The sequence below is a fragment of the Capricornis sumatraensis genome, chromosome 7 (genome assembly GCF_032405125.1).
Source record: "Capricornis sumatraensis isolate serow.1 chromosome 7, serow.2, whole genome shotgun sequence".
Lineage (NCBI taxonomy): Eukaryota > Metazoa > Chordata > Mammalia > Artiodactyla > Bovidae > Capricornis > Capricornis sumatraensis.
Window position 1 is genome coordinate 118,703,307 of NC_091075.1, and position 27,997 is coordinate 118,731,303.

The 27,997-nt window shown below is 61.7% G+C and overlaps 1 protein-coding gene across 1 annotated transcript in view; it reads left to right on the plus strand.

Annotated features, from left to right (window-relative positions):
* Positions 1 to 27,796, plus strand: part of POLN (DNA polymerase nu) — a 142,448-nt gene extending 114,652 nt beyond the window's left edge. The window contains exons 18-24 of the mRNA XM_068974993.1: positions 4,941 to 5,023; positions 9,125 to 9,256; positions 11,630 to 11,740; positions 13,464 to 13,542; positions 22,123 to 22,190; positions 25,454 to 25,515; positions 27,623 to 27,796. Of these exons, the coding sequence (XP_068831094.1) occupies positions 4,941 to 5,023; positions 9,125 to 9,256; positions 11,630 to 11,740; positions 13,464 to 13,542; positions 22,123 to 22,190; positions 25,454 to 25,515; positions 27,623 to 27,796 (709 nt within the window). The remainder of the gene's footprint in view (positions 1 to 4,940; positions 5,024 to 9,124; positions 9,257 to 11,629; positions 11,741 to 13,463; positions 13,543 to 22,122; positions 22,191 to 25,453; positions 25,516 to 27,622) is intronic.
* The last annotated feature ends 201 nt before the right edge of the window (positions 27,797 to 27,997 follow it).

The following is a 27,997-nucleotide window of genomic DNA, read 5'->3' on the forward strand; positions in this document are numbered from 1 at the left end:
CCCCTGACTGGCAAGATGTCTCCTGACCTCCGGAACAAAGCGTTGGTGGAACCAGTTCAGGAGAAAGGGTCTGGTTTGGCGCGCCGTCGAAAGACTATAGCTGTGCCCATCTTCTCCCTTCAAGGCTGGGGGTCAGCAGCTTGATAGATGGGGGCAGCTCTGACCGTTAGCCCGACAGATCTCGTGCAGAATGGGAGTCGCCCCTCGCTTCCTGCCTTCAGTCCTGCTCCCGCTTCTCTTCCTTTCTGATAAAAGCCTTTTGTGGCATTTTTTTCCCCCAGAATAGGACACTTTCATCTGTATTAAAAACCTGTTCAGGCAGACATTCTTCCTTCCCCGTGATTTTCTTAACAGCTTCTGGCCCTCATCTGCTGCCCTGTGATCAGCAGAAGCTGCTTCTCCTGTCTTTACATTTTTTAAGCCAGTCCTTTCACTAAAATTATCAAACCATCCTTTTCTGGCATTAAATTCTCCCAGTTTAGATCCTTCACGTTCTTCTTGCTTTAGGTTGTCATGTGATGACTTCGCTTTTTCTCAAATCATATTCGAGTCTATATCTATCCTGTACCCACATAAAAGCTGCATTTTCTTTTTTTTTTTTTTTTATTTATTTCTGGCTGCTCTGGGTCTTGGTTGTTGCACGTGGGCTTTCTCTACTTGCCGCGGCTTCTCTTGTTTCAGAGCTTGGGCTCTAGAGCTTGGCCTCAGTAGTTGTGGCAGGCGGGCTTAGTTGCCCCGAGGCATGTGGTATCTTCCCTGACGAGAGATCAAACCCGTGTCTTCTGCCTTGGCAGGAGGATTCTCACCACTGGACCACCAGGGAGGTCCCATAGAGACATTTTCAATACAAGATAAGAGGCTCTTTTGCAAAGGAGCCAAGGTTTCTGTGCCTGCAGGCGTCAGTTCAGTTCAGTCTCTTAGTCTTGTCTGACTCTTTGTGACCCCATGGACTGCAGCACGCCAGGCTTCCCTGTATAGCCTGCAGCAGCAGCTTCACGAATTTCCTTTTCTTTTTTTACAATGATCGTTATGCTGGCTTTGTTTACCTTGAAACTGTAGCAACCACAGCCGCACACCTCAATCGACTGTACGCATTACACAATTCAACTTTTTCTCAGAACGTCATGATTTTTTTCTGCCTCTAGGGAGCTCTTCCAGCATCACTAGTGGCACAGCGTATGGTGTGATTGAAGGTTCACGGTGTTGCTCTAAGCACGATGAAAAATGCATGCAAACAAGAGAGATCACCTCTTACTACAAGTATCAGTTTACTGGAGAGACACACTGCTCACTCGGAAATGACAGGCATCCCAGGGCACTTGTAAGTGGATCCTCAGAACACCCGAGCTCAGCATGGTATCAATAGGAGGCGACGTCGAAGCCGGCACAGCAGCTCCGCGGCGTGCAGGGACGGCTCCACGCCAGGGACGGCTCCACGCCGCGGCTGCACGTCTGTCTGCGTTCCTCCCCGCTGCCGATGGCGCCATGCCTGCTCTGTGTGTGTGTGCTTCAGTTTTGGTAAATTTTAACATTTTGTTATAGATTTGGGTACAGTTTATGGTAGTAAATGACAGAATAAATTTGCATCTTATATTTTGTGTATTCATGATGCACCGAATCTTTTCTTAATTTTTTCAGTATTCAGACTGTAAAGTTCATCTCCAAGTTTCTTCAAATTGTTTTATATCTCAAAAAATTTTTTCAGTCTATTTATTGGAAAAAGTATCTATGTCTCTGTGGACCCACAATGTTCTGACCTGTGTTCCTCAGGCTCAGCTATGCTTCTAGCACCGTGCGGAGAGGCGGTGCAGGCCGCGGGCGCCTTGCCTGGGGTTCCCTTGACAGGAAGCTGGCTTTAAGAGCCTTGCTTTTTGAGTTTAAGGAAATATGCAGCCACTCCTGTTTTCTCAAGAGTTTTTATTCAGAGTAGGGTCGGGCTGGGCTGGAGCTGGATTTTGTCACAGGGGTTCTTTCAGCAGCTGTACAGGTGATCACGTGATTCCTCCTTAGTCCTGTTCGAGCAGTGAATTGTATTGATAGCCTTCCTAACGCTGCTTTCCTGGTGTAAACTCTGCTTGGCCTTGAGGTGCTATTTTTTCAGTGTAGTGTTGGACTCTGTTTGCAAATATTCTAGCTAAGCTTCTTCCATCAGTCAATATTCCTAGGCAATATTAGGCTATCAGTTCCCTTTTTTATGCGCTCTTTCTCATGTTTTGGTATAACTTTGTCACGTTTTGGTATAACGAACCTTTATTTGGACATTTTTGTTCATTTTCTCTGAAATGGTGTGCATGGTATGAGGACTCTAGTCTGAAGCTCTGTAGAGTTCCCCTCAGAACCACCTAAGCCTGGTGCTTTGTGGGATGGTTCCTTAATAATTTTCTCTACTTCTTCCACAGACACTGGTCTGTTTAACTTTCTCTCTACAAGAGTCAGTTTTTCTGACTGTGTTTTCTTTAGAACTTGTCCACTTGGCCCGGGTTTGGCCACTTACTCGCGTAACATTGTGCAGAATAATCTCTAAGTGGCTGTGAACTTCCGGCACGCCCGCTGCGGCTTTCGTCCTTTGCTTCTTATTCTGTGTGTCTGTGTTTGCCCTTTTGATTAAACTCGCTAGTGGCTTGTTTCGTATAAGAACCAGGGTTTTTATTTACTAGTGAGTCGTCTTGCTGTTCTCTGCTTTGTTTCTGCTCCCACCTTCAGTCTAACTTTATTATTTCCCTCCTGTGTATTCTTTGCGATTTGTGTTTTCTTGCCTTCATTTAATTCGTGCACTTTTCTTCTCATCTGTCCTCGTAGAGGCATTTAAGGCTGTGCGGTTTCCTCACTTTTAGTGTGACTCATTGGTTCTGACGTGTGCTGTCTTCATTAGAAACTATTTGATTTCTGTGTATATTTCTCTTCAACCAAAAGTTGCCGATGGAAGTGTATTTTGTTTTATTTCTAGGCAAAACAGGCTTTTGGGGACTTTGTTTTTGTTTGCGATTTCTAGTTGCCTCGCACTGTGATCTGGGTGTTGCTTTAATGTTCCTCCTGTGCGCAGCCTTTTGAGGTTTGTTGTGTGCTTGATGGGTTTGTGTGTGTGTGCCGTGCGTGCTGCAGAAGAAGGTATGTTCTGTTATCAGAAAGTGATGCTCGCCACATATCCACCGCTTTTATTGGTTGTGTGTCTGGATTCTATCACATCCTGACTCGGAAGAAGCAAGTCCTGGGAGAGTTCCATGCTGCTTCCTCAGACAACTTCCCAGCTCTGGATAGAACTGAGGGGGGTCCCTAGTATGGTTTGATTGGGGGGCGCCTGCTCCAAAACGCCTGCCTTGGCCTCTCTCTGCAGGGTCACCAGACGGGTTTGTTGGGCCCGGGCCCTGGGCAGTTGATGGGGAAGCGGGTCTTAGGTAAGGTTTTCAGCAGCGTCCTTCCTGATCGGGTTTGGAGCGCCTGTGGACTTCCAGAATAAAGGGAGGTGGGGAGGCCCAAGGGTGGCTGGACACAGGGGCTGGCACACATCGGCTCTGAGCTTCGGTGCAGTTTGGTCTTAAGCCCCTCCTCTAAAGACAGCTGCTGACAATACCAAGGTCAAGGGCAGAGTTTTAAAAAGTGGGCGAAACCGCTTCACACAGAAGGAAAAGGAAAATGCGTCGGAACTTGGAAATCAGGCGGTGAAACGGACGAACCCTGGGACATCACTGAAAATGGTGAGGCAGGCAGCTCCGAGGGCCCACCTGCCGCCAGAAGCATGCAAAACGCAACCACGCACCGTCAGACTCGACTTTGTCAGAACGCTGGGACACCGCCAGCCGCAGACAGCAGTCAAGCCAGTGCTGAGTCAAGAAAAAAAGACTGAAACAGTTAGGAGCACTTTGTGGTCTTCTCGCGAGGCCCACAGCACACCTGCGACGTGGCAGCCCCCGCCCGGGGTGGGCCCCGTCCCTGGCTCCGAAGAGCGCGAGCACACAGCACACAGCACACAGAGCCGTGTTTGTCTGTCCCGACTCGGCCAGGGGCGGCCGGAAGCGCAGACTCGGCGTTGATTCCCCAGCTCGGAACCCTCTCCAGGCAGAAAGGGGCGGCCTTGCCAGGAAACATCAGAGACCAGCAACAGCGTGGGGCAGGGGGCCGGCCAACGATAGAGCCCACAGCTCAGGGGTGGGAGGAGAAGCTGGGGGCGAGGGTCTTCAGGAAATTGGATGCTCAGAGTCTCGGCCTGCGAGGACAGCTGGAAGCCACGTGCAGGCCGGGGCAGCCCCCACGCCCCACCCGGAGCCCTGAGCAGGCCCTGAGCGTCGCGGCGGCCGCAGAGAAGGCAGGCTGTGCAGGAGGCCCCCGGGCAGGACAGGCGCCTCTGCGCGGCCGCTCTGCCTTCCCCCTTCCTGTCTCTGTCTCTGCCCACCTGACGGGCTCACTCCGTCAGGGAGATGGAGGGCACGCGCACAGCTGGGCGAGGAGGGCCTGGCGGGGGGAAGGGGCCCGGGTGCCCGCCTGCCCCTCTGCTTCCCAGGCTCAGCTTTAACCTTAGGAGATCGCGTGAGCACGCACGGTCAGACGTGGGGCTGCTGCTGGTGCTGCTGTCTGGGCACCCACAACGGGCTCACGCCCCAGCCTCTCCCTCTGGGGGGCAGGGTGCAGGCGGCCTGTCCAGTCCCGTGGAGGGTCCAGACGCCACCCCCTTGCTGCCCCCAGCAGCAGGACCCAGCCCAGGCCTTTCTCCCAGCGGGCTGGTGCTCGGGTGCTGGAACCGCTGTCTGGTTTGGGGTGTGGACGCCCCAGAACCTGGCTGGCTCACATCCGTTGGGAGGCCCCGGCTGACACAGATGCTGCAGACGCTGATCGTCTCCCCTGGGAAGGTCCTCAGGGTGAGGGGTGGCTGTGCAGTCGGACCCTGGAGGACCTCTGCAGAGGAGGCCCCAGCCTGCCTGACCGCACACCGTCTTCCTATGCAGGAAGGACATCTCCCCAGAGTGCGTGACGCACGCAGACAGGGAGCAGACCAAGAAGGTCGTGTACGCGGTGGTCTACGGAGCAGGTAGCTGCGGCTGGGTGGGAGGCCTGCATCACTGGGAGGCCAGACGGGGCGGGGGGCGCCTGCGTTGAAATGTGGTGGAGCCATGGGGAGGCACTTGGGCCCTGGAGCTCGTTCAGCGGCTCCCCAGGCCCCGTTCACGTGCGTGTTGATGGCTTGGTGGGCGCCGGGTGCAGGCAGGCCGCTCACCCCCTTAACCCTCCATCTCCACACCCGGTGCAGGGGGAGCGGGCGGGCGTGCAGAAGCGAGGGCTTCCCCAGGCCCGCCCCCAGGCACAGCATGGCTTCCAGGAGACTCCACCCTGGCCCTTCCCAGTAAAGAGCTGTGTGCGCGCTGGGGGCTCCCCTAGACTCAGTCCGGCTCCTTCTGGAGAGGCCGCTGTGTGATCTCCTGCGGAGGAGCGGAGCTCTGCGCTGTAAACATGAGCAGAGCTCTGCGCTGTAAACACGCAGTGAGCAGTAGCCGTCAAGGGGAAGAGGGTGATTTGGCTGCTCTCAGCCCTCCCGGTGACGGGGTTCCTACCCCAGGCCTCCGCGTCTGCGGTCCCCAATGCCTTCGTCCAGGCTGCCGGCCGGCTGCGTCTGCCTCGCAGGAGGCACGAGGCATCCTGGGCACCCAGGCCCAGCTTCCGGGCTGTGATGCTGCGTTTTCACCCCAACATGGTGGGTCTGGAAGTGGCCGCTCTGGGCATGGAGGGCACGGGGCAAGGCCGGGTTTCAGGGCTGTGATCACCGTGACGATGACGGCAGGAGGCCACAGAGAGAGCAGGACAGGGGCAAGTGAGATGATGTCCCCTCCCTGTCCCCAAGGGCCCCCCCGCCCCTCTCCCCAGAGCTCAGCGAAGGGCTGTCCCCAAAAATGGGAGTGTCTGCTGCCTGGGGCCTTGGCCAGGAGGGCAGGGATGGGCTCACTGCTCCCCGAGGCCCCCTGGACTCCGCTGCCCGCCCACCACCCCAGCCCCAGCCCGCAGGCGCCTCCGCCTGGAAGCAGCCCCCGGGCCTCCTGTCCTGCTCTGAGCTCCCGCCACCCGCAGAGCCGGCTCGAACTCGATTCTCCTGCAGCTGTTGCCGCCTCTGAAGCTCGCCCCCACACCCAGTCTTGGGGGGGTGCTGCGTGCCAGCTCCACCCGGGGCTCCGGGGCTGCCCTTTGTCAGATGAGCCACACAAACCGGCCCGTGGTGCACACTGAGCCACCAGACTTGTCCAGCGCAGCTGCCGGTGCCCACAGGGCCCATTGACCCAGGCCGGGCAGGCCAGCGTCCCAGGACACACGCCAGGCTCTCACAAGGCCCTGGGGCTGAAGCAGGGGGAGAGCGGTTCCAGCTCTGCGTGGGGCAGAGAGTGCTGGGGAAGACGGAGTGGAGTTGCTCCTAAAGCTCGTTTCATCTCACACACACACGCAGACACACGCACGTGCGTGCACAGGAAGCAACTCACCCTCTGCGGGAGAAGCCAGATGGCTGTTCACGTGGGGCTGTGAGGTGCGGGCCCCTCATGCTCCCGCCCAGGGCATCCTCGCCCCCCGAGCCAGCAGGAACTGACTGGCTCAATCAAAGTGTGGAGGGAAATTGTGCCTGAAGAAGGGGCAGGAAGTACAAGGACGGAAGCCCTCATGGAGCCAAATGGGGTCTCACTTGGGGGCAGGGGGCACCGTGACCTTAGAGCGGGACAGACCCCCAGCAAGGGCGTGGGGAACAAGTGCCAGAGCTGGAGAACTGAGCAGGACTTTGGTCTCCGGCTCAGCCCATCTTTGCTTCTCTCAGACTTCCACAGCACTGGCCCCTCTCAGGAGCAGGGGCCTAGGGATGTCAACAGCCCCACAGACAGAAGAGGGGTCCTTCCCAGCCTTGGACACTGGGAAGGAGACTGTGGCCCCTGCGCCACCCTCTCCCGCAGACACTGGCTGCAGAGTGTGCCAGGGTGCAGTACCATACACAGCCCCCCGAAGGTCCCTAAGGTCCCGAAGGTGCCCGAAAGCACACAGGACTGCGGGTGGGCCAACACTTGGAAGGAAGGAGGGACACAGTGAGCCATCTCACTCCCCACCTGAAGCCAGACCCCATCAGTCTGGGCGTGGCTCAGACTCCAGCAGAAACGAGAGCCTCACCAGTGTGAAGAGCCAGAGGACAGAGGCTGGGCAGCCAGCAAGTCCGGAGAGTGGCAGGAGGAACCTCCGAAAGCGGAGAATGGAAGGAGGGCACCGCATCCTGACCTTGAACTCGGCCCCCACCTCTGGCTGCCCCCCCGACTGGGCACGAAGGGGCCGGCTTCAGACAGCCCTGCTTCAGCCACTGCAAGGGGGGCCGAGTTTGAAGTCTGACTCGAGCCTAATTAACTGACCCTGTGCTGCTGAGAGAAACAGGCGAGCCTAGAGCGCCTACAACAAGCCATCGACAAGAGCCAGGACAGCCAGAAACCACAAAATGTGAAGAAGCAGGACAGCTTGGTCCAACTCAGAAGCAGAGACGTACACCCGAGTCACCCCGCTGCAGACCTGAAGCCAGCGCTGTACACCGGCTGCTGCTGCCGCCGCCGAGGCGCTGCAGTCGCGCCCGACTCTGTGTGACCCCATAGACAGCAGCCCACGAGGCTCCCCCACCCCTGGGATTCTCCAGGCAAGAACGCTGGAGTGGGTTGCCATTTCCTTCTCCAATGCATGAAAGTGAAAAGTGAAAGTGAAGTCGCTCAGTCGTATCCGACTCTTAGCGGACCCCATGGATTGCGGCCCACCAGGCTCCTCTGTCCATGGGATTTTCCAGGCAAGAGTACTGGAGTGGGGGGCCATCGCCTTCTCCAGTACATCAACTACACCTCAGTTATTAAAGATCCAACAAACTACTGATCCATCTGTCAGTGTGGATGAGCCTCAAATATTATGCCAAATGAGAAAAGAAATCCAGACACTATAAGGAGAACTTATAGTATATAATTGATTACACCATTTAGATGAAATTCTAGGACATTCACAGTTAATTTACAGTATGACATACTTTATGTTATATGCATTTTCCCACAATAAAATAATGAAAGGAAAATCTGCACTGATAGAAAGCAAACAACTGGTTTCCTGGGACCTGGAGACAACCACAATTCAGGGTGTTGTCCCGGAACTCGGGGTGCCGTCCTGGGACTCGGGGTCCTGTCCTGGAACTCAGGGTGCCGTCCTGGAACTCAGGGTGCAGTCCTGGAACTCGGGGTGCCATCTTGGAACTTGGGGTGCTGTCCTGGAACTCGGGGTGCCGTCCTGGAACTCAAGGTGCTGTCCTGGGACTTGGGGTGCTGTCCTGGAACTCTGGGTGATGTCCTGGAACTCGGGGTGCCGTCCTGGAACTCGGGGTGCCGTCCTGGAACTTGGGTCCTGTCCTGGAACCCAGGGTGCCATCTTGGAACTTGGGGTTCTATCCTAGAACTTGGGGACTTGTCCTGGAACTCAGGTGTCATCCTAGAACTTGGGGTGTCACCCTAGAACTCAGGGTGCTGTCCTGGAACTTGGGGTGCAACGCTGGAACTCTGGGTCCTGTCCTGGAACGTGGGGTCCTGTTCTTGAACTTGGGGTCCTGTCCTGGAACTTGGGGTGCTATCCTGACCAGAGATCTTGCTATCAGATCACCAAAAGAACTGATTTGAAAGAACCAAATATTAGCCTGGACCAGATGTATTTGTTAAAAAAAAAAAAAAAATCCCCTGGAAGGGAGCTCCCCACCAGCATACCCTCCTGACCTGGCCCGGGGGCTCTCCCTTCCTCTTTCTGCACCCACACTCCCCAGCCTCCCCAACTCTGGGGCAGGCCTCCCTCTAGACAGGCTGCGATCAGGCCCGCACCCCCGAATCACCTGCCAGGCCCTGGTCAGCATTCTAATCAATGAGCGTTTACCAGGCCCCAGTCCAGACTGGCCAGCACCAAGCACTTAGATCCTGGAGCCAAAAGCCAGCACCATCCTGACCGGTCAGAAGAGGCAGGGGTGCCCACCAGGCCTTGGCTCCCCAAGTCTCTCCGGAGCCTCTGTGGACTCGCTTCCACGCATGCTGGTCACTGCTTGGTGCCCCTGGGCCCCACGGGGTCAGAGTTAGGCTGACTGCTGACCGAGTTTCTGCTCACACAGGGAAGGACCGGCTTGCTGCTTGCCTCGGAGTTCCTGTTCAGGAAGCTGCCCGGTTTTTGGAGAGCTTTCTGCAGAAGTACAAGAAAATAAAGGACTTCACTCAAGCAACCATTGCTCGATGTCAGCAGACAGGTGAGCCAGCTGCGAGCAAAGCTGTGGGCAGCAGCCCCCTCCTCCCGGGCCCCCCTCTGGTGGGGGGTGGGGGCCACTGGAGCCGGGTGAGCGCCCGCCCCGCTGGGGAGGTGGGACCACAAACTCCATGTGAGGAGGGTCCAGAGCCAGGCCCTCCTCAAGGCCTCACCCCCCGGCATGAGTGGGAAATGCTGAGTGGGCGGGCTCACGGAGAGAGCGAGTCCCGCACCTGGAAATGGAAAGCTGTGGTTTAGCTACAGAATTTGCCCACAGTCTGGCCACAGATTTCCGAGGATATCAAATAGAAGCTGTTCTGTGACCACGGTGGGATAGGAAGGTAGCTTCATATCTGCATCTGAGGCCATCCGTTCATCTGCCTACTTGAAAGACTCACCGCATTCCTGAATAATCTTGGAGATTACTTTTCTTAGTTGTTTCTTTGGGTGCACCTCACGGCACGGGGGATCTTAGTTCCCCAACCAGGGATCCAACCCTCGCCCCTGCAGTGGAAGCACGGAGTCTTAACCGCTGGGCCACCGGGGAGGTCTCCAGTGTAGGGCTCTAAAAAGTCCCAAGTGAAGGACAGACATTTCAGAAATCAATGCCAGTATAAGTATCCCATTGTAAAACGGTGAGACGTGGCCACCATTTAAAGATGAAGGGATTTTTTCTAAGTGTTTCAAAAAGGAAGCCGAGTCTGTGGACATAAAAGACAGTCCTCCACCCGAGACACGTGGCAAAGAGCAGCAGAGCAGACGAAAGGGGGAGGAGGTCGGCGCCGCGGCAGCTCCTGGAACAGACGCGGAGCGGGGCTCGGCGCGCGTCCCAGAGCAGGCCCGGGGCCCACCCCCGCCCCGGGGGCTCACTGCTGGCCCTCTCTCGGGAGCCCGCGAGCACGGCTCCCCCTGGGCTGACCAGCCCGAGCGGGGCCAGGTCAGTGCTCAGCTGCGGCAGCCTCCTGGGGGCTCCAGGAAGCCGGCAAACCATCTCTAACCCCCAGGAGCGCCCCACGGGCCTCAGGCTCCCTGGGCCGAGGGTGACCCCCCCATAGCTGGATGAGACAAAAGGCTACCGATTACAAAATGTTAGACGGTGACAGAAGCAGTGTTAATGAATCAGTCCACGGAGCCACCGTGGGTGTAGACAGTCAGATGCAGGCCCTTGTGCCGTATGGTGTGGGCCGGTGTCGACGGGCTCCCGTCACACTGACCTAGTCCTCACCACGACTCAGATGCCTGGGCGGCCCCGTTGCCCGCTTCCAGAGGGAGAGGAGGAGACCAAGGGGACAGCCGCTTCCCGAGTCCACAGGGCTCGCGGAGGTGCCAGCTGGGACCCCCGCCCCGCCCCCAGCTGCCTGGTGAGGCCAGGGTCCCCTCCGAGGGAGGCCCTGCAGGCCTGCCCAGTACCTTTTCCCAGCGCGAAGCACAGGTGTCCTCTGACCCAGCGTTGCACATGTGAACAGATAGTGACGCTCAGTTATGCCACACGCGTGTGTTGAATGCCTACCCAGTGCCAGGCACCGTGCTGACACCAGGAGCTCATTGCTTCCCTGGAGCCCCAACCCTGGGACGTGGCCCACAAGTGAGCAAGTCCACCCAGACGATGCAGGCGTAGGAAGCACGGTGCCCGGCACGCAGTCAGAAACCCCTGGGAAACCACAGAGGCAGAGGCGGCCTTCACTAGGCGCTCTGTAGCCAGTGCTCAGGACACGGTCGTTTTCGTAATGACCACATATACTAGTGGTTCTTCCAGTCCCCAGACACGTGTAAGATCAAGCTGGGGATTTAGTTCTTACCAACCCCGAGCAAAGCCAGCGTCCTCACCGGTCAGGAGCATCACCAACAGGGCACTTCTTGGTTCTTCTTCCTAAAGAGGATCCCAGGGACGGAAGCTTGGGGCCCACGGAGCCTGGCCCTGGAGTAAGGGATGTGGTCTCTGACGCAGACCCCCAACCCCTCCCTGAGCAGACTAAGGATTGATGTTTCCTCCCCAGTTCCAGCTGCCACTGTCTGGAATTCCTCCTGCACCCAAGTCCCCCACGTGGCTGTTCACCTTCTAGTGTAAAAATCACCCTTCTGTCCCACATCAGATCTAAGTGCATCACAGAAGTCAGAGAGGGCGCGAAGCTTGCCAGTAGGCAAGCCCAGGCCGCCGCCTCTGTCCCGCTTCCCGACACAGAATCCGTGTCCACACAGAACAGCGTGTTTTGCGCTGGACACGGACTGAAGGCCTCTGGGCGGAGCTCTGGCTGCGGCGGGGCGGGGCGGGGCGGTGGGCTGGACCTCCGCTGGAGCAGCTGCGGCCAGAGGGCAGGGCCCTGGGCGCCGTTCCCGCTCCCCACTGCCCTCCGCCTGCTTTCCTCCCGGACCGCAGGCTACGTGGAGTCCATCATGGGCCGCAGGAGGCCACTGCCCAGGATCCGAGCTCACGACCCGCAGCTTCGGGCACAGGCGGAGCGGCAGGCGGTGAACTTCGTGGTGCAAGGTGCCGGAGCCCCTCTCCTCCCGGGTTTTCAGCCCCTCCGGACGGGCGACTGTCGGGGCGGCCCCTGCAAGGCCAGCTCTGCAGGCAGCAGGCATGCTCCTGGAGGTCCACCAGCGCTAGAGTCAGAGACCCGTCCCACGACTCTTGGCCCAAACTCTCGCTGCACCCCTGGCAGGTGTGGAAGGGCCCAGCGCACCTTCCAGGGACCCGTGCAGGAGGCGGGTGGAGGGCCCACGTGCGGGCCTCCAGCTCTGGGAGCCCCTGGGCTTCCGGGCGGAGGGAAGGCAGGGGCGTGACCACGGTCCACACACCCGGCACCCTCCTCAGGAGGCCCCGGGAGCCTGGCAGCCCAGCCGCGTCGCCACTTGTGACCCCAGGGCTCAGGGGTGGAGAGCCAAGGCCTCCAGGCCCAGAGGCAGGGCTGGAGGCGGGACGGAGCCCGGGAGGGGCGTCTGCCATAGGGGGCACCCAGCAGAGCCGGAGCGGGAGGCGTGGGCTGCGGGGGATGGAGGGCGAGCCCACGGAGAGGCCGGTGCGGTGCTGCCCTGGCTCAGCCTCGCACCTCGCTTGGCCAGCGGAGAGGACACTGCCCCACCTCCGCCCTGGCCCCCCAGCCACACCCTGCTTCCCTCCGGTCTCCTCACTTCCTCTCAGCCCGCCCACTCCTCCTAAGGCAGCAAGCCTCTCAACAACCAGCCAGGGCAGAGCGTCCCCAGGCCCCGAGTCCCCACGAGCCCCATGGAGAGGCCAGCAGGCTGGCCGCAGAGACCAGCGGGCACGGCCAGCAACCCCGCTGTGCCCCGGGGGCAGCTGCTGCCCTGAGGTGGGGGGAGGCGGCCCGCAGACTGCAGGCTTGTTTCTCTGTGAACCTGGGAACTTCAAAGGGCTTAAGGCCAGGAACGGAGACCTGAGCTTCAGTCTCATCCCAGGAGCAGAGCCACCTGCTGAGACACCCACTGTGAGCTGGGTACCAGAATGAGCAGCTCCCCTAGGCTGGCCCCCACCTCGCAGAGTGCCCGCTGACTGTGTGACTGGCCCCGCCCATGTCCTGGGGCTGCGACGGCAGCCCCACTCCGCACACTGGGAGCCTGAGGCTTGCCGAGGGTCAAGGGCCACACGGCGGGCGGGCTGCGGGAGCAGGGATGACCCAGGGCCTCAGTCCCAGCCCCGTCGTCCTGCGGCCGGTGCGGGGGACACGGTGCAGTCAGAACCCGTGAGCGTGCTGAGACCCTGCTCCCGGGACTCCTGGGGAGCCGCGTTATGAGGCAAAAGGGAGTCTGCAGGGTCCTCAGTCAGCTGACCTCAGCTCGCCAGGCCAAGGTGTGACATCCCGGGGGGGCCTGGCCTGATCAGGTGGGCCCTCGAGAGAAGGTTTAGGGGCCAGAGTCCGAGGCCCTGACCATGGCGGAGTCAAGCGCACTCCAGGGAGAGGCCCACGGCCCCCAGGAAACAGGAACCTCCGTCCGCTGGCTCCAAGGAAATGAACCTGGCCATGACCGAGGTCGTCTGAGAGGGAGCCTTCCCTAGCGGAGCCTCCAGATGAGGAGCTGGCCAGGGGCCAGGTCCAGAGGAGCAGAGAGGCCAGAGGGAGACCCGAGGTTCTGACCTGCTGGGTGCGGGGGCACACGCCCCACGGTGTGGACGGCTCAGCCTGCCTGCCCGGGCGGCAGGGTGCAGGCCGGGCCTCACACAGCACCTGAACTGCAGCCCTTTGGTCCCACAGGCTCGGCTGCCGACCTCTGCAAGATGGCCATGATCCGCGTCTTCACGGCTGTGGCCACGTCGCCTACCCTGACGGCCAGGTCAGTGAGCGAGCCGCTGGCCCGGGACGGGGTGTGGGCCTGCTGCCCGCCCCAGCTCCAGCTCTGCCCTGGTGTGCTCCACCCAGGCCCTGCTGGCCCCCGAGGTCCCAGCCTGGGCGCAGGTGGGGGGGTGAATTCTCCCCCCGGATTCCAGGGTCCCCTCCTGACAGTCCCCTGGTCTCCCCCTCCCACCTTGGCCTCCACGGACATTTGCCCGCTTCACCCTAGAGGCCTCCGGCTCGGCGGGTGGCCATGGGGAGAGCCTGCCCTGCCGAGGACCCCTCCCTGGGGCTCAGCCTGCCCCCACCCGGGGCAAAGCGCGCAGTGGGTTAGGTGGGGAAAGCTCCTGAAACACTGCGTGTCACGGGCCCACCCTGAGGGGCATGTGCTCACCCTCACGTGCCTGCAGCATGTCCCCAGGGGTGAGGACAGCTGGACCCTTCTCCTGCCGCCGCTGGGACCCACTGGGACACAGAGACCCTTTGGGACACAGGGACCCCCTGGGGCAGGGGACCCCCTGGGGCAGGGGATTCCCCCCGGGGCACTGGGCTGCCTTCTGCAGAGCTCGCCGCTAACCCCCTCCCATCCCCTGGGTCGCCCCCCTCCCTCCCCTCCCATCCCCTGGGTCGCCCCCCTCCCTCCCCTCCCATCCCCTGGGCCGCCCCCCCCACCCCCCGTCCCCTGGGCCGCCCCCGCCTCCCCCCCCCCCAGTCCCCTGGGCCGCCCCCCCCCTCCCGTCCCCTGGGCCGACCCCCTCCCCTCCCGTCCCCTGGGTCGCCCCCTCCCTCCCCTCCCGTCCCCTGGGCCGCCCCCGCCTCCCCCCACCGTCCCCTGGGCCGCCCCCCCCCTCCCGTCCCCTGGGTCGCCCCCCTCCCTCCCCTCCCGTCCCCTGGGTCGCCCCCTCCCTCCCCTCCCGTCCCCTGGGCCGCCCCCCCCCTCCCGTCCCCTGGGCCGCCCCCTCCCTCCCCTCCCGTCCCCTGGGCCCCCCCCCTCCCTCCCAACCCATCCCCTGGGTCGCCCCCTCCCTCCCCTCCCATCCCCTGGGTCGCCCCCCTCCCTCCCCTCCCATCCCCTGGGTCGCCCCCCTCCCTCCCCTCCCGTCCCCTGGGCCGCCCCCCCTCCCCCCCCCGTCCCCTGGGCCGCCCCCCCTCCCCCCCCCGTCCCCTGGGCCGCCCCCCCCCCTCCCGTCCCCTGGGCCCCCCCCCTCCCCCCCCGTCCCCTGGGCCGCCCCCTCCCCTCCCGTCCCCTGGGTCGCCCCCCCCTCCCGTCCCCTGGGCCCCCCTCCCCCCCCCGTCCCCTGGGCCGCCCCCCCCCTCCCGTCCCCTGGGCCCCCCTCCCCCCCCCGTCCCCTGGGCCGCCCCCCCCCGTCCCCTGGGCCCCCCTCCCCCCCCGTCCCCTGGGCCGCCCCCTCCCTCCCCTCCCGTCCCCTGGGCCCCCCCCCTCCCTCCCGACCCATCCCCTGGGTCGCCCCCTCCCTCCCCTCCCGTCCCCTGGGTCACCCCCTCCCTCCCCGCCCGTCCCCTGGGCCGCCCCCCCCTCCCGTCCCCTGGGCCCCCCTCCCCCCCCCGTCCCCTGGGTCGCCCCCCCCTCCCGTCCCCTGGGCCCCCCTCCCCCCCCCCCCCCCGTCCCCTGGGCCGCCCCCCCCCTCCCGTCCCCTGGGCCCCCCTCCCCCCCCCGTCCCCTGGGCCGCCCCCCCCCCCGTCCCCTGGGCCCCCCTCCCCCCCCCGTCCCCTGGGCCGCCCCCTCCCTCCCCTCCCGTCCCCTGGGCCCCCCCCCCTCCCTCCCGACCCATCCCCTGGGTCGCCCCCTCCCTCCCCTCCCGTCCCCTGGGTCACCCCCTCCCTCCCCCCTGTCCCCTGGGCCCCCCTCCCCCCCCCCGGTCCCCTGGGCCGCCCCGAGCACTGGCTTTGGGTGCCCTGCGTCACGCATTGGACTTGCGCTGGTCACCTGTTCCCCATGAGGTAACGAGAAAGTGAAAGTCACCCAGCCGTGTCCAGCGCTTTGTGACCCCATGGACTATACAGTCCTGGAATTCTCCAGGCCACAATACTGGAGTGGGGAACCTTTCCCATCTCCAGGGAATCGTCCCAGCCCAGGGATTGAACCCAGGTCTCCCACATTGCAGGCGAGTTCTTTACCAGCTGCACCACAAAGGAAGCCCAAGAATACTGGAGTGGCTGGCATATCCCTTCTCCAGGGAATCTTCCTGACCCAGGAATTGAACCGGGGTCTCCTGCATTGCAGGCAGATTCTTTAACAACCGAGCTATCAGGGAAGCCCTATGTACCTTATTGCCAAATTCAGACTTAAATTGAAAAAAGTAGGGAAAACCATCAGACCATTCAGGTATGACCTAACTAAAATGCCTTACAATTATACAGTGAAAGTGAGAAATAGATTCAAGGGATTAGATCTCATAGACAGAGTGCCTGAAGAACTATGAACAGAGGTTCATGACATTGTACAGGAGGCAGGGATCGAGAGCATCTCCAAGAGAAAGAAAGGCAAAAAGGCAAAATGGCTGTCTGGGGAGGCCTTACAAAGAGCTGTGAAAAGAAGAGAAGTGAAAGGCAAAGGAGAAAAGGAAAGATATACCCATTTGAATGCAGAGTTCCAAAGAATAGCAAGGAGAGATAAGAAAGGCTTCCTCAGCGATCAGTGCAAACAAATAGAGGAAAACAATAGAAAGAGCAAGTCTAGAGATCTCTTCAAGACATTATAGATACCAAGGGAACATCTCATGCAGAGACGGGCTCGATAAAGGACAGAAATGGTCTGGACCTAACAGAAGCAGAAGATATTAAGAAGAGGTGGCAAGAATACACAGAAGAACTGTACAAAAGAGATCTTCACGACCCAGATAACCACGATGGTGTGATCACTCACCTAGAGCCAGACATCCTGGAATGTGAAGTCAAGTGGGCCTTAGGAAGCATCACTACAAACAAATCTGGTGGAGGTGATGGAATTCCAGTTGAGCTGTTTCAAATCCTAAAAGATGATGCTGTGAAAGTGCTGCACTCAATATGCCAGCAAATTTGGAAAACTCACCAGTGACCACAGGACTGGAAAAGGTCAGTTTTCATTCCAATCTCAAAGAAAGGCAGTGTCAAAGAATGCTCAAAATTCTCCAAGCCAGGATTCAACAGTATGTGAACCATGAACTTCCAGAGGTTCAAGCTGGTTTTAGAAAAGGCAGAGGAACCAGAGATCAAATTGCCAACATCCGCTGGATCATGGAGAAAGCAAGAGAGTTCCAGAAAAACATCTATTTCTGCTTTATTGACTATGCCAAAGCCTTTGACTGTGTGGATCACAATAAACTATGGAAAATTCTGAAAGAGATGGGAATACCAGACCACCTGACCTGCCTCTTGAGAAATCTGTATGCAGGTCAGGAAGCAACAGTTAGGACTGGACATGGAACAACAGACTGGTTCCAAATAGGAAAAGGAGTGCGTCAAGGCTGTGTATTGTCACCCTGCTTATTTAACTTCTATGCAGAGTACATCATGAGAAACGCTGGGCTGGAGGAAGCACAAGCTGGAATCAAGATTGCCGGGAGAAATATCAATAACCTCAGATATGCAGATGAGACCACCCTTATGGCAGAAAGTGAAGAGGAACTAAAAAGCCTCTTGATGAAAGTGAAAGAGGAGAGCGAAAACGTTGGCTTAAAGCTCAACATTCAGAAAACTAAGATCATGGCATCTGGTCCCATCACTTCATGGGAAATAGATGGGGAAACAGTGGCAGAGTTTATTTTCTTGGGCTCCAAAATCACTGCAGATGGTGACTGCAGCCATGAAATTAAAAGATGCTTGCTCCTTGGAAGGAAAGTTATCACCAACCTAGATAGCATATTAAAAAGCAAAGACATTACTTTGCCAACAAAGGTCCGTCTAAGTCAAAGCTATGGTTTTTCCAGTGGTCATGTATGGATGTGAGAGTTGGACTGTAAAGAAAGCTGAGCACCAAAGAATTGATGCTTTTGAACTGTGGTGTTGGAGAAGACTCTTGAGAGTCCCTTGGACTGCAAGGAGATCCAACCAGTCCATCCTAAAGGAAATCAGTCCTGAATATTCACTGGAAGGACTGATGCTGAAGCTGAAACTCCAATACTTTGGCCACCTGATGCGAAGAACTGATTCATTGGAAAAGACTCTGATGCTCAGAAAGATTGAAGGCTGGAGGAGAAGGGGATGACAGAGGATGAGATGGCTGGATGGCATCGCTGACTCGATGGACATGAGTTTGAGTAAACTCCAGGAATTGGCGATGGACAGGGAGGCGTGGCGTGCTGCACTCCATGGGATCGCAAACAGTCAGACACGACTGAGCGACTGAACTGAACTGAACTGAATGTACGTGTTTCACTGCTATCCTCTCAAATCATCCCACCCTCGCCTTCTCTCACTGAGTCCAAAAGTCTGTTCTCGGAATTTAGAAAGACAGCACCAACAATCCCGTGTGCAGGGCACCAAAGGAGCCTGCATTCTCGGTGATTCCGGCGCCGCCGTAGAGCAACACGTCCTGGGCAGAGCCCTGGCCCAGGAACGTGGTGTCGCACCCCAGCGCGGGAGGGGGACGCTCTCGCCCAGCCCTGTGGGCCCGCGCCAGCCCTGCACCCTGGCCGTGGGTCACCTCACAGCCTGGGGAGGAGCACCGGCACCCAGGCCTGGAGGGAGGTGTCGTTTCCGGGGGTGACCTGGCCGAGGGTGTGCGCGGCCCGGGCCCGCTCTCCGTCTTGGCAGCGGCTGGAAACCAGGGCCTGCTCTGCCTCGTGCTGCTGTAGGTCCAGGAAGTTTCTGCAGGCCACGGGAGGGGTGCTGGCAGACGAGGGTCTGGGGCTGTTTAGAGGAATTCAGAAGCACGCGGGCACCTCTGCCCACTGTCTGCAAGAAACATGTTTTGAAACAAGACACGTCGACCGCATCCCACCGCTTTAGAAGGGCATCCACACTGTGCCCAAGAACGTGGCCACACGGTGGAGGGGCAGGCATGCGCCAGGTGCCCGGAGCCCAGGCCGGGCCACGTTGCCTGGACTGCCAACACGCCCTCACCGGGTTGGAGCCACGGGGCCAACCCCGCTCGCTGCCCACGGGCTGCGGTGGAAGGCCGGGGGCTCCTGACCCCCACACCGCCCTTGCCCAAGGAGCCCCTTCCTCTCTGTTTACGGGGGACAGGCCTCCCAGGTCTTAGAACATGTCGGGGCTGGAGGGAAGCTTGGGGACTGTGCATTCCAACTCACACGTGCAGAGAAGTGAGGCTGGGAATGCATCGCGACACGGCCCAGCTCACCCGACCTGGACCAGCATGGGACCTCCTCACCCTGGGCTCTCAGAGGCCCGCAGCCCCTCGGCGGCAACATGGCCTCCAGAGGACCCTCCCTGCCCCTCTGCCTGGGGTATAGGACTGCAGGCTCATCTCTCCACACGGGCAGCCCTCTGCCCTCTGCTCTCTGCCCTCCTGAAGGCAGCAGCGACTCCAGGGCCCCATCAGGCTGAGACGCACCTGGGCCCCTGAGGTTCCGGCCACAGGAGGGGCAGCGGAGGTGCCCGGGTGACAGAGGAGACAACTGGGCCCACCAGGCAGCGAGAGGCGGCCTCACGGGACGCGAGGGCACAGGGACCTGGGCCGCCCACGACACAGGCGTTCAGGCCGAGCCCCACGGGCGCTGCAGCCCCAGGATGTGTCGACCGCCCCTGCCGGGGTGGACACGAGCCTCCCAGCAGCTGGCCCTGTGGCCCCCAGGGTCCGCATCCTCCAGGCACCTGTCCGACAGCAGCTGCCTGTGAGCACCAGGCCGTGAGCTGCCTCCTCCCGGGGGCGGCCAGTCAGCCCACAGCAGGAGGGAGCCCTGAGCGTCAGCGTGACAGAGGGCGAGGGCCTCGCTGCCCCTCAAGGCCTGCAGCCAGGCCTCCTGCACTCTCAGCACTCAGGGCTGGGCTGACCTGGAGGGGAGCCGCCCTGGGCACAGACAGGAGACGGGCTGCGGCTCTGATGGGGCGTCTCCACGGGAGCACGTTCTGTGCAGCCTGGCCTGCCGTCAGTGCAGGACGAGTGGACGGGACATCAGCTGGCTTCCCAGGAAGCAGCGGGTCTGACACCCGCGCTCACCACCCACTTGGGGCACCTCCCGTGCCCCAGTTTGCAGTTGGAAGTACAGTGACCTTGCAGTCAGCTGTGGAGCGAGGTGTGAGTGACTCACGGCCTTGCGGTTCGGTCTCGGCCGCACCAGCAGCTCAGAAGTTCACCGTGTGATTTCGGGAAGTGTGAGAACTCTTGCTGCTAAATCTGGAAGAAGTTACAAGTGCCTATTCTGAGTTCTGCCCCTCGGAACTCTCAGTCCCCTTGGGAGCCTAAGAGCACAGCAGAGGCCTTGGCGTCGGCTTCAGAGAGCGAGTGCTGATGCCGCCGGCTGGGCTGTCTTCCGGGAGGACCGCGCGCCAGCCATGATCCCAAGGCTGTGCAGAAAACTCCAGCCCCCAGCCTGGGGTCTGCCGGCCCCCAGCCCGCTCCCCGTGGACCCCACGTGCCCTGTGGGTGAATCCGCTCCCGCACACCCCTAGGAAGCTGGGTTGCAGGTGCCTGGTCCCAGTAGCTCCGTCCCCCAGGTGGGTTGTCCCCACGGGCAGGAGTCCAGCGCCAGCGCTGGCTTTGGTTCAGAGGCTCAGGGCGGCAGGCTGAGGCCCCTCTGGCTCCTTGGCCTTTCGCCTCTTGGTGCCAGCATGGGGGTGGCTGCTCCGGCAGTCACAGCACCTCGCAGGCACAGTGAGGAGCGAGTGGTGATAGAAGGTGTACCTGACCCCCATCCCCCCGCAAGTTAGCCTTTTAAAGAGCCTTCCTGGGAGTTAGCGGGCCCCCACCGCCGGTGGTGGGGGCCCAGCCTCACTGCCACCCCACCAGGCCCCAGAGAAGGGGCGAGTGGGCCCAGGTGGCCTGTGCCTCTTGGTCTTGAAGCTCCCTGCCTCCAGCCAAGACCCACCACCCTGCTGCCCACTGTCGGGGATGGGGGGGACCGCACCTCGCCACAGTGTGCTGCCCTTCCTGCGAGCTCTGTGCCTGCTGCGGACAGGCCGTGCGGGGATGAGGGCAGGGGGTGGCCCCTTCCCTGGGACGCAGCTGGAAGCAGAGGCAGGCTCACACAGAGGGCAGGCTGCCCACCCTGCTGAGGGCCGTGGGTACCACACCGCCGTCCCCTCCCTGAGCGCTCAGGGGGCGTCTCCTCCATCTGCCAAGCCAGGGGCTGGTTCCAGGGCCAGGTTCACGGCCCCAGCAGGCCAGGTCCTGGGCGGCCACGCAGAGCTGCAGGGCCTGATGCCTGGGGTGCCCCCCTCCTCCACCCCCACCCCAGGCACACAGCACGTGAGCACAAGTCCCCCCAGGACCCCAGCCCCTCAACAGTGCTCCCACACCTCCTCCCACCGCGGCGTCCATGTACCCCGAGGTGGGTGGGGACAGACCCTCTCCAGGGGGTGCCTGAGGGCGCTCAGAGAGGGCATGGAGCCAGTACCCACCCAGCGGAGGGGGCTGGAGTGGGCGCGAACCCTTCCCCTGCGGCTCAGCCCCAGGGCCCCGAGTCCAGGGTGCAGGGTAGGGAGTGCGGTGGTGTCTCAGGGCAGGAAGTGGCTCAGAGGACAGCTCTGAGGTGCCCAGGCTGTTGGCTGGGGTCGTGTGCCCGCAGAGTGGCCTCTGAGAGGTCACTCAGAGCTAGAGATCAGTCCCTGTTGGGGTCCTGCCCCTGTGATGGTCTTGGGGGCTCCTCTAACGTCTATTGGAAAGAGCCAGCTCATTGGAAAAGACCCTGATGGTGGGAGAGATTGAGGGCAGGAGAAGGGGATGACAGAGGGTGAGATGGTTGGATGGCCTTACTGGCTCAACGGACATGGGTTTGAGCAAACTCCGAGAGTTGGTGATGGACAGGGAAGCCGGGTATGCTGTGGTCCATGGGGCCGCAGAGTCAGACACGACTGCGCAGCTGGCTGAGCAGCAGCAGGTGGGGTCTTCAGCCCCTCTCTTTCCGCGTGTGTTCATCCGTTTGTTCGTGTTTGGCCGCGCCGAGCCGTAGCTGCGACACACGGGGTCTGTGCTTGGGCTGGGTGCCTGTGCCTTGTGGGCTTGGCTGCTCTGAGGCATGTGGACCCTCAGTCCCCTGATGCGAGATGGAGCCCACATCCCCTGTGCCGGAAGGCAGATTCTTAAGCGCTGGACCCCAGGGAAGTCCCGGGTGGGGAGAGGGGCTCTTCTCAAAGGCTCGGCCCCAGCATGTCCTCAGCTTCCTCTGGGGGAGGGGGCAGGCAGGGCCCCAGGCCCTCGTGCTGACCTGCTCCCCACAGGTGCCTCCCTCCCGAGCCCCGTTCTCTCCTCCCAGAGGCTGGCCTGTGACAGAGCGGTGACCCCAGCTGCTTCCCCACCCTGGTCCTCCCACTCCCGCGAGCCTCAGCCCCCTGGGCTGCTGGTGCCAGCGCTGTGGGGCACCACGCACACCCCCGGGCACCCGCCCCCTGCCCCACGGCCGCTGCCGGGCACAGGCAGAGGCCCAAACACCAGGGCGTCTCCTCCCCACGTGTCTTGCAGGTTGCTTGCCCAGATTCACGATGAGCTGCTGTTTGAAGTGGAGGATTCACAGCTTCCTGAGTTCACGGGTGAGCCCCCAGGGGCTGGGGTTGCTCCTGTTTCAGGAATAGTTAAAGCTTCTCCTGGGGGACTCACAGGCCCCTTCCCTACCCGCTGCAAGGGGCACCTGCAGAATGCCCAGGCTGGTCTAGGGGCCCTTGAGAGGCCCAGAGGGCCGCACCTCGGCCAGCAGCCCCCAGAGAACACTGTGTGCCCTGCTGGGGGCCCCGGAAGATGGGGGCAGCACTGGGGCCCCCGCTGTGGGAGCCGGGCTGCCGGAGAGCAGCAGGGGCCGCCCCCCGGCTGTCGGCCCAGAGCCTGGCCCCCGACTCTGTCCTCGAGGGGGCCTAGGCCTCCTGCCACGGCAACCGTGCCCGAAGCCGTGGGGCCCCTCCCGCCTCCCATGAGTGCAGGAGCAGATGGCCCGGCCCCACTGGTGGAGGGGGGAGGCCGGGCAAGGGTCTCAGGGCTGGGTCCCCTGCTCCCCCGGGTCTTGGGCGACAACTGGCCAAACCCCCCACCACCACCCGCCTGCAGACCTGCCTGTAAAGAGGAGACTCCAGGCCTCAGTGCTGCACCTCCAGGGACCAGCCTGCCAGTGGGGAGGCCACCTGCGCGGACCCACCCTGCACGGAACCCCCCTGCACAGGACCCCACCCTACAAGGACCCCACCTGCATGGGACCCCACCCTGCAGGGACCCACCCTGTACAGACCCCACCCTACATGGGACCCACCCTGGCTGGACCCACCCTGGCTGGACCCCCCCTGCACGGGACCCCACCCTACACGGGACCCCACCCTACACGGGACCCCCCCCCCCGCACGGAACCCCACCCTGCATGGACCCCCCACCTGCATGGACCCCACCTACACGGGACCCCCCCCCTGCACGGAACCCCACCCTGCATGGACCCCCCCTGCATAGGACCCCACCCTACATGGGACCCCACCCTACATGGGACCCCACCTGCACGGGACCCCACCCTACACGGGACCCCCCCTACCCGGGACCCCACCCTGCACGGGACCCCCCCTACAGGGACCCCACCCTACATGGGACCCCACCCTACAAGGGACCCCACCCTGCGCAGACCCACCCCACACAGGGTCCCATCCTACATGGTGGCTGTGGATTTGGAAATGACAAATCTGAAACAAACCATCTGAAGGGAATGCTGTGGGCTCCCTGTGGTCACAAAGGAAAGAGAAAGTCCCACGTCTGGAGGGAGCCCGTTAGGAACAGTCCTGTCCCCCTTGTTGTGGGGGCAGCCGCTGGCCACCAAGACAGGCGGGGAGGCGAGGCTCCCTGAGACACACGGGGCCCCCGCCCGCACTCGGGAGCCACCACCTGGCGCTGTGCTTGGGGCACCCCGGGGTCACGACCCAGCCAGGGACCACGAAGCAGGTGAGCCTGGTGTGGCCCGGGCTGCTTTCGTCTCTGAACGCTGGGCGGGCACGACACACCCGGTGGGGCCCAGGGGGCAGACGCCAGCTGAGGCTGCATGGCACTTGGGTGCCTGCCCTCAGGGACCCTGCGGCGCGGGCTCGGAGCGAGGGTGACCACAAGGAGCACCAGCTCCGCCCGCTGCTTACTTGGGGTCCCTCGGCGGGTCCATCTCACAAAGGCGGGGACACACGAGGGCCTGGCGGCTCCTGCACACCCAGTGAGGGGCCAAGGTCCCGACTCTGACTCCCCGCGGGAAGCCCTGGACCCCCGCAGTCCCCAGGGAGGCCGGGGCCTCTGCCGGCGCCCGGAGAGCAGGCTGGGGCCCCCAGCCCGACCCACACCCTGCCCCGTCACCAGCAGGGTCCTCTGCCAGCTCAGGCGCCCCAGGCCCAGCGCCCCACGAGGCCGCTGTGAGCCCCGAGGCCGTGGGGGCCAGGCAGCAGCCTCCTGCAGTTTCTGTACCCAAGCGTCAGCTGACATGGGGCGGGAGGAATGTCCTCTCGTCCTGGGGCACAGGGCTTGGTGCAAACGCTGAGGAAGCCCGAGCCGGCTGACCCCGCCACGGGCCGCTCCCGTCCCAGTTCCCCCAGTGACAGGCCCCCAGCCCCGAGTGCCTCCAGCTGCCCTTGCAGCTTTGCTGCCACCTGAACCCTCACAGGGGTTTCGGCGGGGGCACAGGCCATCCTACCCGGGCTGCTCCAGCCTGGCCATCTGGGGGTTGGGGGGGTCAGTGGGTGGGGGGCAGGGGCAGCGGCAGAGAAGTGGGGAGGCTATGGTGCTCCTGGGGGCCAAGGGCCCTGCTCCCCACTGCCTGGAGCTGGGCCAGTTAAGGTGCCTCCAGCACGAGCTGTGGACGTGGCCAGTGGGAGCTGGAAGCCGTCAGGGAGAGCCACAGGGCTGCTGGAGTGGCGGGGGACTGTGGCCGTGTGGACCCGGGGGGACCGTGTGGACCCGGGGGGACCGTGTGGACGCGGGGGGACCGTGTGGACCTGGGGGGAGCCTGTGGGCCCGGGGGGACCGTGTGGATCCGGGGGGACCGTGTGGACCCAGGCTGCTGGAGTGGCGGGGGACTGTGGCCGTGTGGACCCGGGGGGACCGTGAGGACCCAGGGGGAGCCTGTGGACCCGGGGGGACCGTGTGGACCCAGGGGGACCGTGGGAACCCGGGGGCAGCCTGTGGACCCGGGGGGACCTGTGGACCCGGGGGACCGTGTGGACCCGGGGGGACCATGTGGACTAGGGGAGCTTGCAGACCCAGGGGACCCCGTGGACCCAGGGGGACCGTGTGGACCCGGGCGACCCCGTGGACCCGGGGGGACCGTGTGGACCCGGGCGACCCTGTGGACCCGGGGGGACCGTGTGGACCCGGGGGGACCCGGGGGACCCCGTGGACCCAGGGGGACCGTGCGGACCCGGGGGGACCTGTGGACCCGGGGGACCGTGTGGACCCGGGGGGACTGTGTGTACCTGGGGGGACCGTGTGGACTAGGGGAGCTTGCAGACCTGGGGGACCCCGTGGACCCAGGGGGACCATGTGGACCCGGGCGACCCCGTGGACCCGGGGGACCGTGTGGACCCGGGCGACCCCGTGGACCCGGGGGGACCGTGTGGACCCGGGCGACCCTGTGGACCCGGGGGGACCGTGTGGACCCGGGGGGACCCTGTGGACCCAGGCGACCCTGTGGACCCGGGGGACCCTGTGGACCCGGGGGGACCGTGTGGACTAGGGGAGCTTGTGGACCCGGGGGGAGCCTGTGGACCCAGGGGGACTGGGGAGCCAGGGCCGAGTGTCCTGGCGCGGCTCTGCCCGTGGGCTCAAGCAGCCTCCATCTTGCTCTGTCCAGCCCTTGTCCAGGGAACCATGGAGGCCCTGCAGCACGTGCCGGCGCTGGAGCTGCAGCTGCAGGTGAGCGGTGGAGCCGCGGGCCACGCTCAGCCCTGCCAGCCCTCCCCCAGCCCCCGCCAGGCCCATTCCAGCCAAAGCGTTGGCGGGCAGCCCTCAGAGGGGCCCCAGGTCCTCGTGGGAAGAGCTCTGGGTCCAGGCTCCCCCAGGAGGTGCGGGAGGTGGAGGGGTAACAAGGGGGCGGGAGGCCTCGAAGCCGTGCAGACCGCCCCCCGAAGGCGCTGCAGGCAGCTTGGAGCCGCTGGAAGGGTGGCAAGAAAGGGCCGGTCTCCCCTCAGCTCCTCTGGGAGCAGCCTGCTCTGTGCACCGTCCCCTGTTCACTTCACCCTGACCTCGCCCTGTGGGTGGCAGCTTGGCAGCATGAAGGAGCGCCCCCGGGCCCAGCCAGGGGCGGGACCACCCGTCATCCAGGGTGGTCTGTGCTTGTTCTCCTGGTGGGTGGAGACGTGGGGACCCCGAGGCCCCCTGGAAGCCCAGGAAGCCTGACCTCACCCCACTGGTAACCCCCGGGGTGGCCACTGCAGTGCCCTCCACCCTCCATTGGGGAAGGAGCTGCTGAGCTGTGGTCAGGGCCCGCTCAGGATCAGGTCTCAGGGGGAGCTCTCCAGGGCCCTCTGCACACCTTGGAGCCAGCCGATCCCCCAGGGGCCCACAGGGCACCGGGACACCCCCCATCCCTGAGCCCCTCACCTGGCCCAGCCCCTAAGGCCTCCCTGCCACACAGAGGCCCTGGCAGGTGAGGGGCTCAGCCAAGGTTGAGGCGTCAACGACAGGGTGGGTATGCCGGAGCCTGTAAGCCTGCCAGTGTGTGTAAGAGTGTGTAGGAGTGTGTGTGCACATCTGTGTGAGTGCATGAGAGTGTGTGTCTGAATATGTGTGTGTGCATGTGTGTGTATCTGAGACTGTGTGTGAATGTGTGTATGAGTGTGCGTGCATATGTGTGAGTGCCTGAGAGTGTATGTGTGTGCATGTGTGTGTATCTGAGTGTGTGGGTGTGTATATGATTATGTGTGCATGTCCGTGTGAGTGCATGTATCTGTGTGTGAGTGTGCATGTGTGTGCATGTATATCTGAGTGTGTGAATGTGTGTATAAGAGCATGTGTGCTTGTGTGTGAGTGCCTGAGAGTGTATGTCTGAATATGTGTGTGTGCATGAGTGCATGTGTGTGTATCTGAGAGTGTGTGTGTATGTGTGCATATGCGTGTGTGTGTGTATGTGTGCATATATCTGAGAGTGTGTGTGTCTGAATGTGTGTGTGCATGTGTATGAGTGTGAATGTGTGTATGTGTGTGCGTGTGTGTGTGACTGTATGTGTGCATATATCTGAAAGTGTGGGTGCGTGTGAGTGCGTGAGTGTATGTGTCTGAATGTGTGTGTGCATGTGTGTCTCTGAAAGTGTGAATGTGTGTGTGTACATATGTGTGTGTGTACATGTATATCTGCGTGTGTGAATGTGTGTACAAGAGCATGTATGCCTGAGTGTGAGTGCCTGAGTGTATGTGTCTGAATGTGTGTGTGCATGTGTATCTGAGTGTGAATGTGTGTATGAGTGTATGTGTGTGCGTATGCGTGTGTGTGAGTGTATGTGTGTGCGTATATCTGAAAGTGTGGGTGCGTGTGAGTGCGTGAGTGTATGTCTGAATGTGTGTGCATGTGTGTGCATATGCGTGTGTGCATGTATATCTGCGTGTGTGAATGTGTGTACAAGAGCATGTATGCCTGTGTGTGAGTGCCTGAGTGTATGTGTCTGAATGTGTGTGTGTGCATGTGAGTGCATGTATGTGTATCTGAGTGTGTGTATGTGTGCGTATGTCTGAGTGTGTGTGTATGTGTGTGTGCATATATCAGAGTGTGGGTGCGTGTGAGTGCGTGAGTGTATGCGTCTGAATGTGTGTGTGCATGTGTGTGTATGAGTGTGAATGTGTGTATGAGTGTGTGTGTGTGCACATGCGTGTGTGTGAGTGTGCGTCTGTTCCTAGCAGAGCTGCCAGGGTGCCTAGTCACGTGTCTGAGCAAGGGGCTGCCTGTGCACCATGGGCCCTGGTCTGCCTGCCAGGGGGCCCGGGAGGTGGCGGGAAGGCCGGGCACCCACGTCTGCTGCCTGCACAGGTGCCCCTGAAGGTGAGCCTGAGTGTGGGCCGTTCGTGGGGACACCTGGTGCCCCTGCAGGGGACCCCCGGCCCCACCAACATCCCGCTGAGTCTCCAAGCAACAGCTGGGCCCCCGCCAGCCCTGGAGCACCAACCTCCGCGCCTGCATTTTTTGCCTTCATTCGGTCCGTAGCCCCAGGCAACAGTGGAGAAGAGAGCCTGCGTCCACCAGCCAGCGGTCCGGCCTCCCCGAGGCTGGAGCTTCATGCGTGGTCACAGCTACCTTCCCCTGGGGCCACCTGCAGTAAACGCCTCTGGAGGAGCTGTCCTGACCTGTCCGTGTGAATCCTTCTTGGGGGTGGGAAACCGTGCCCGCAGCCCTCGGCTCCTTGGT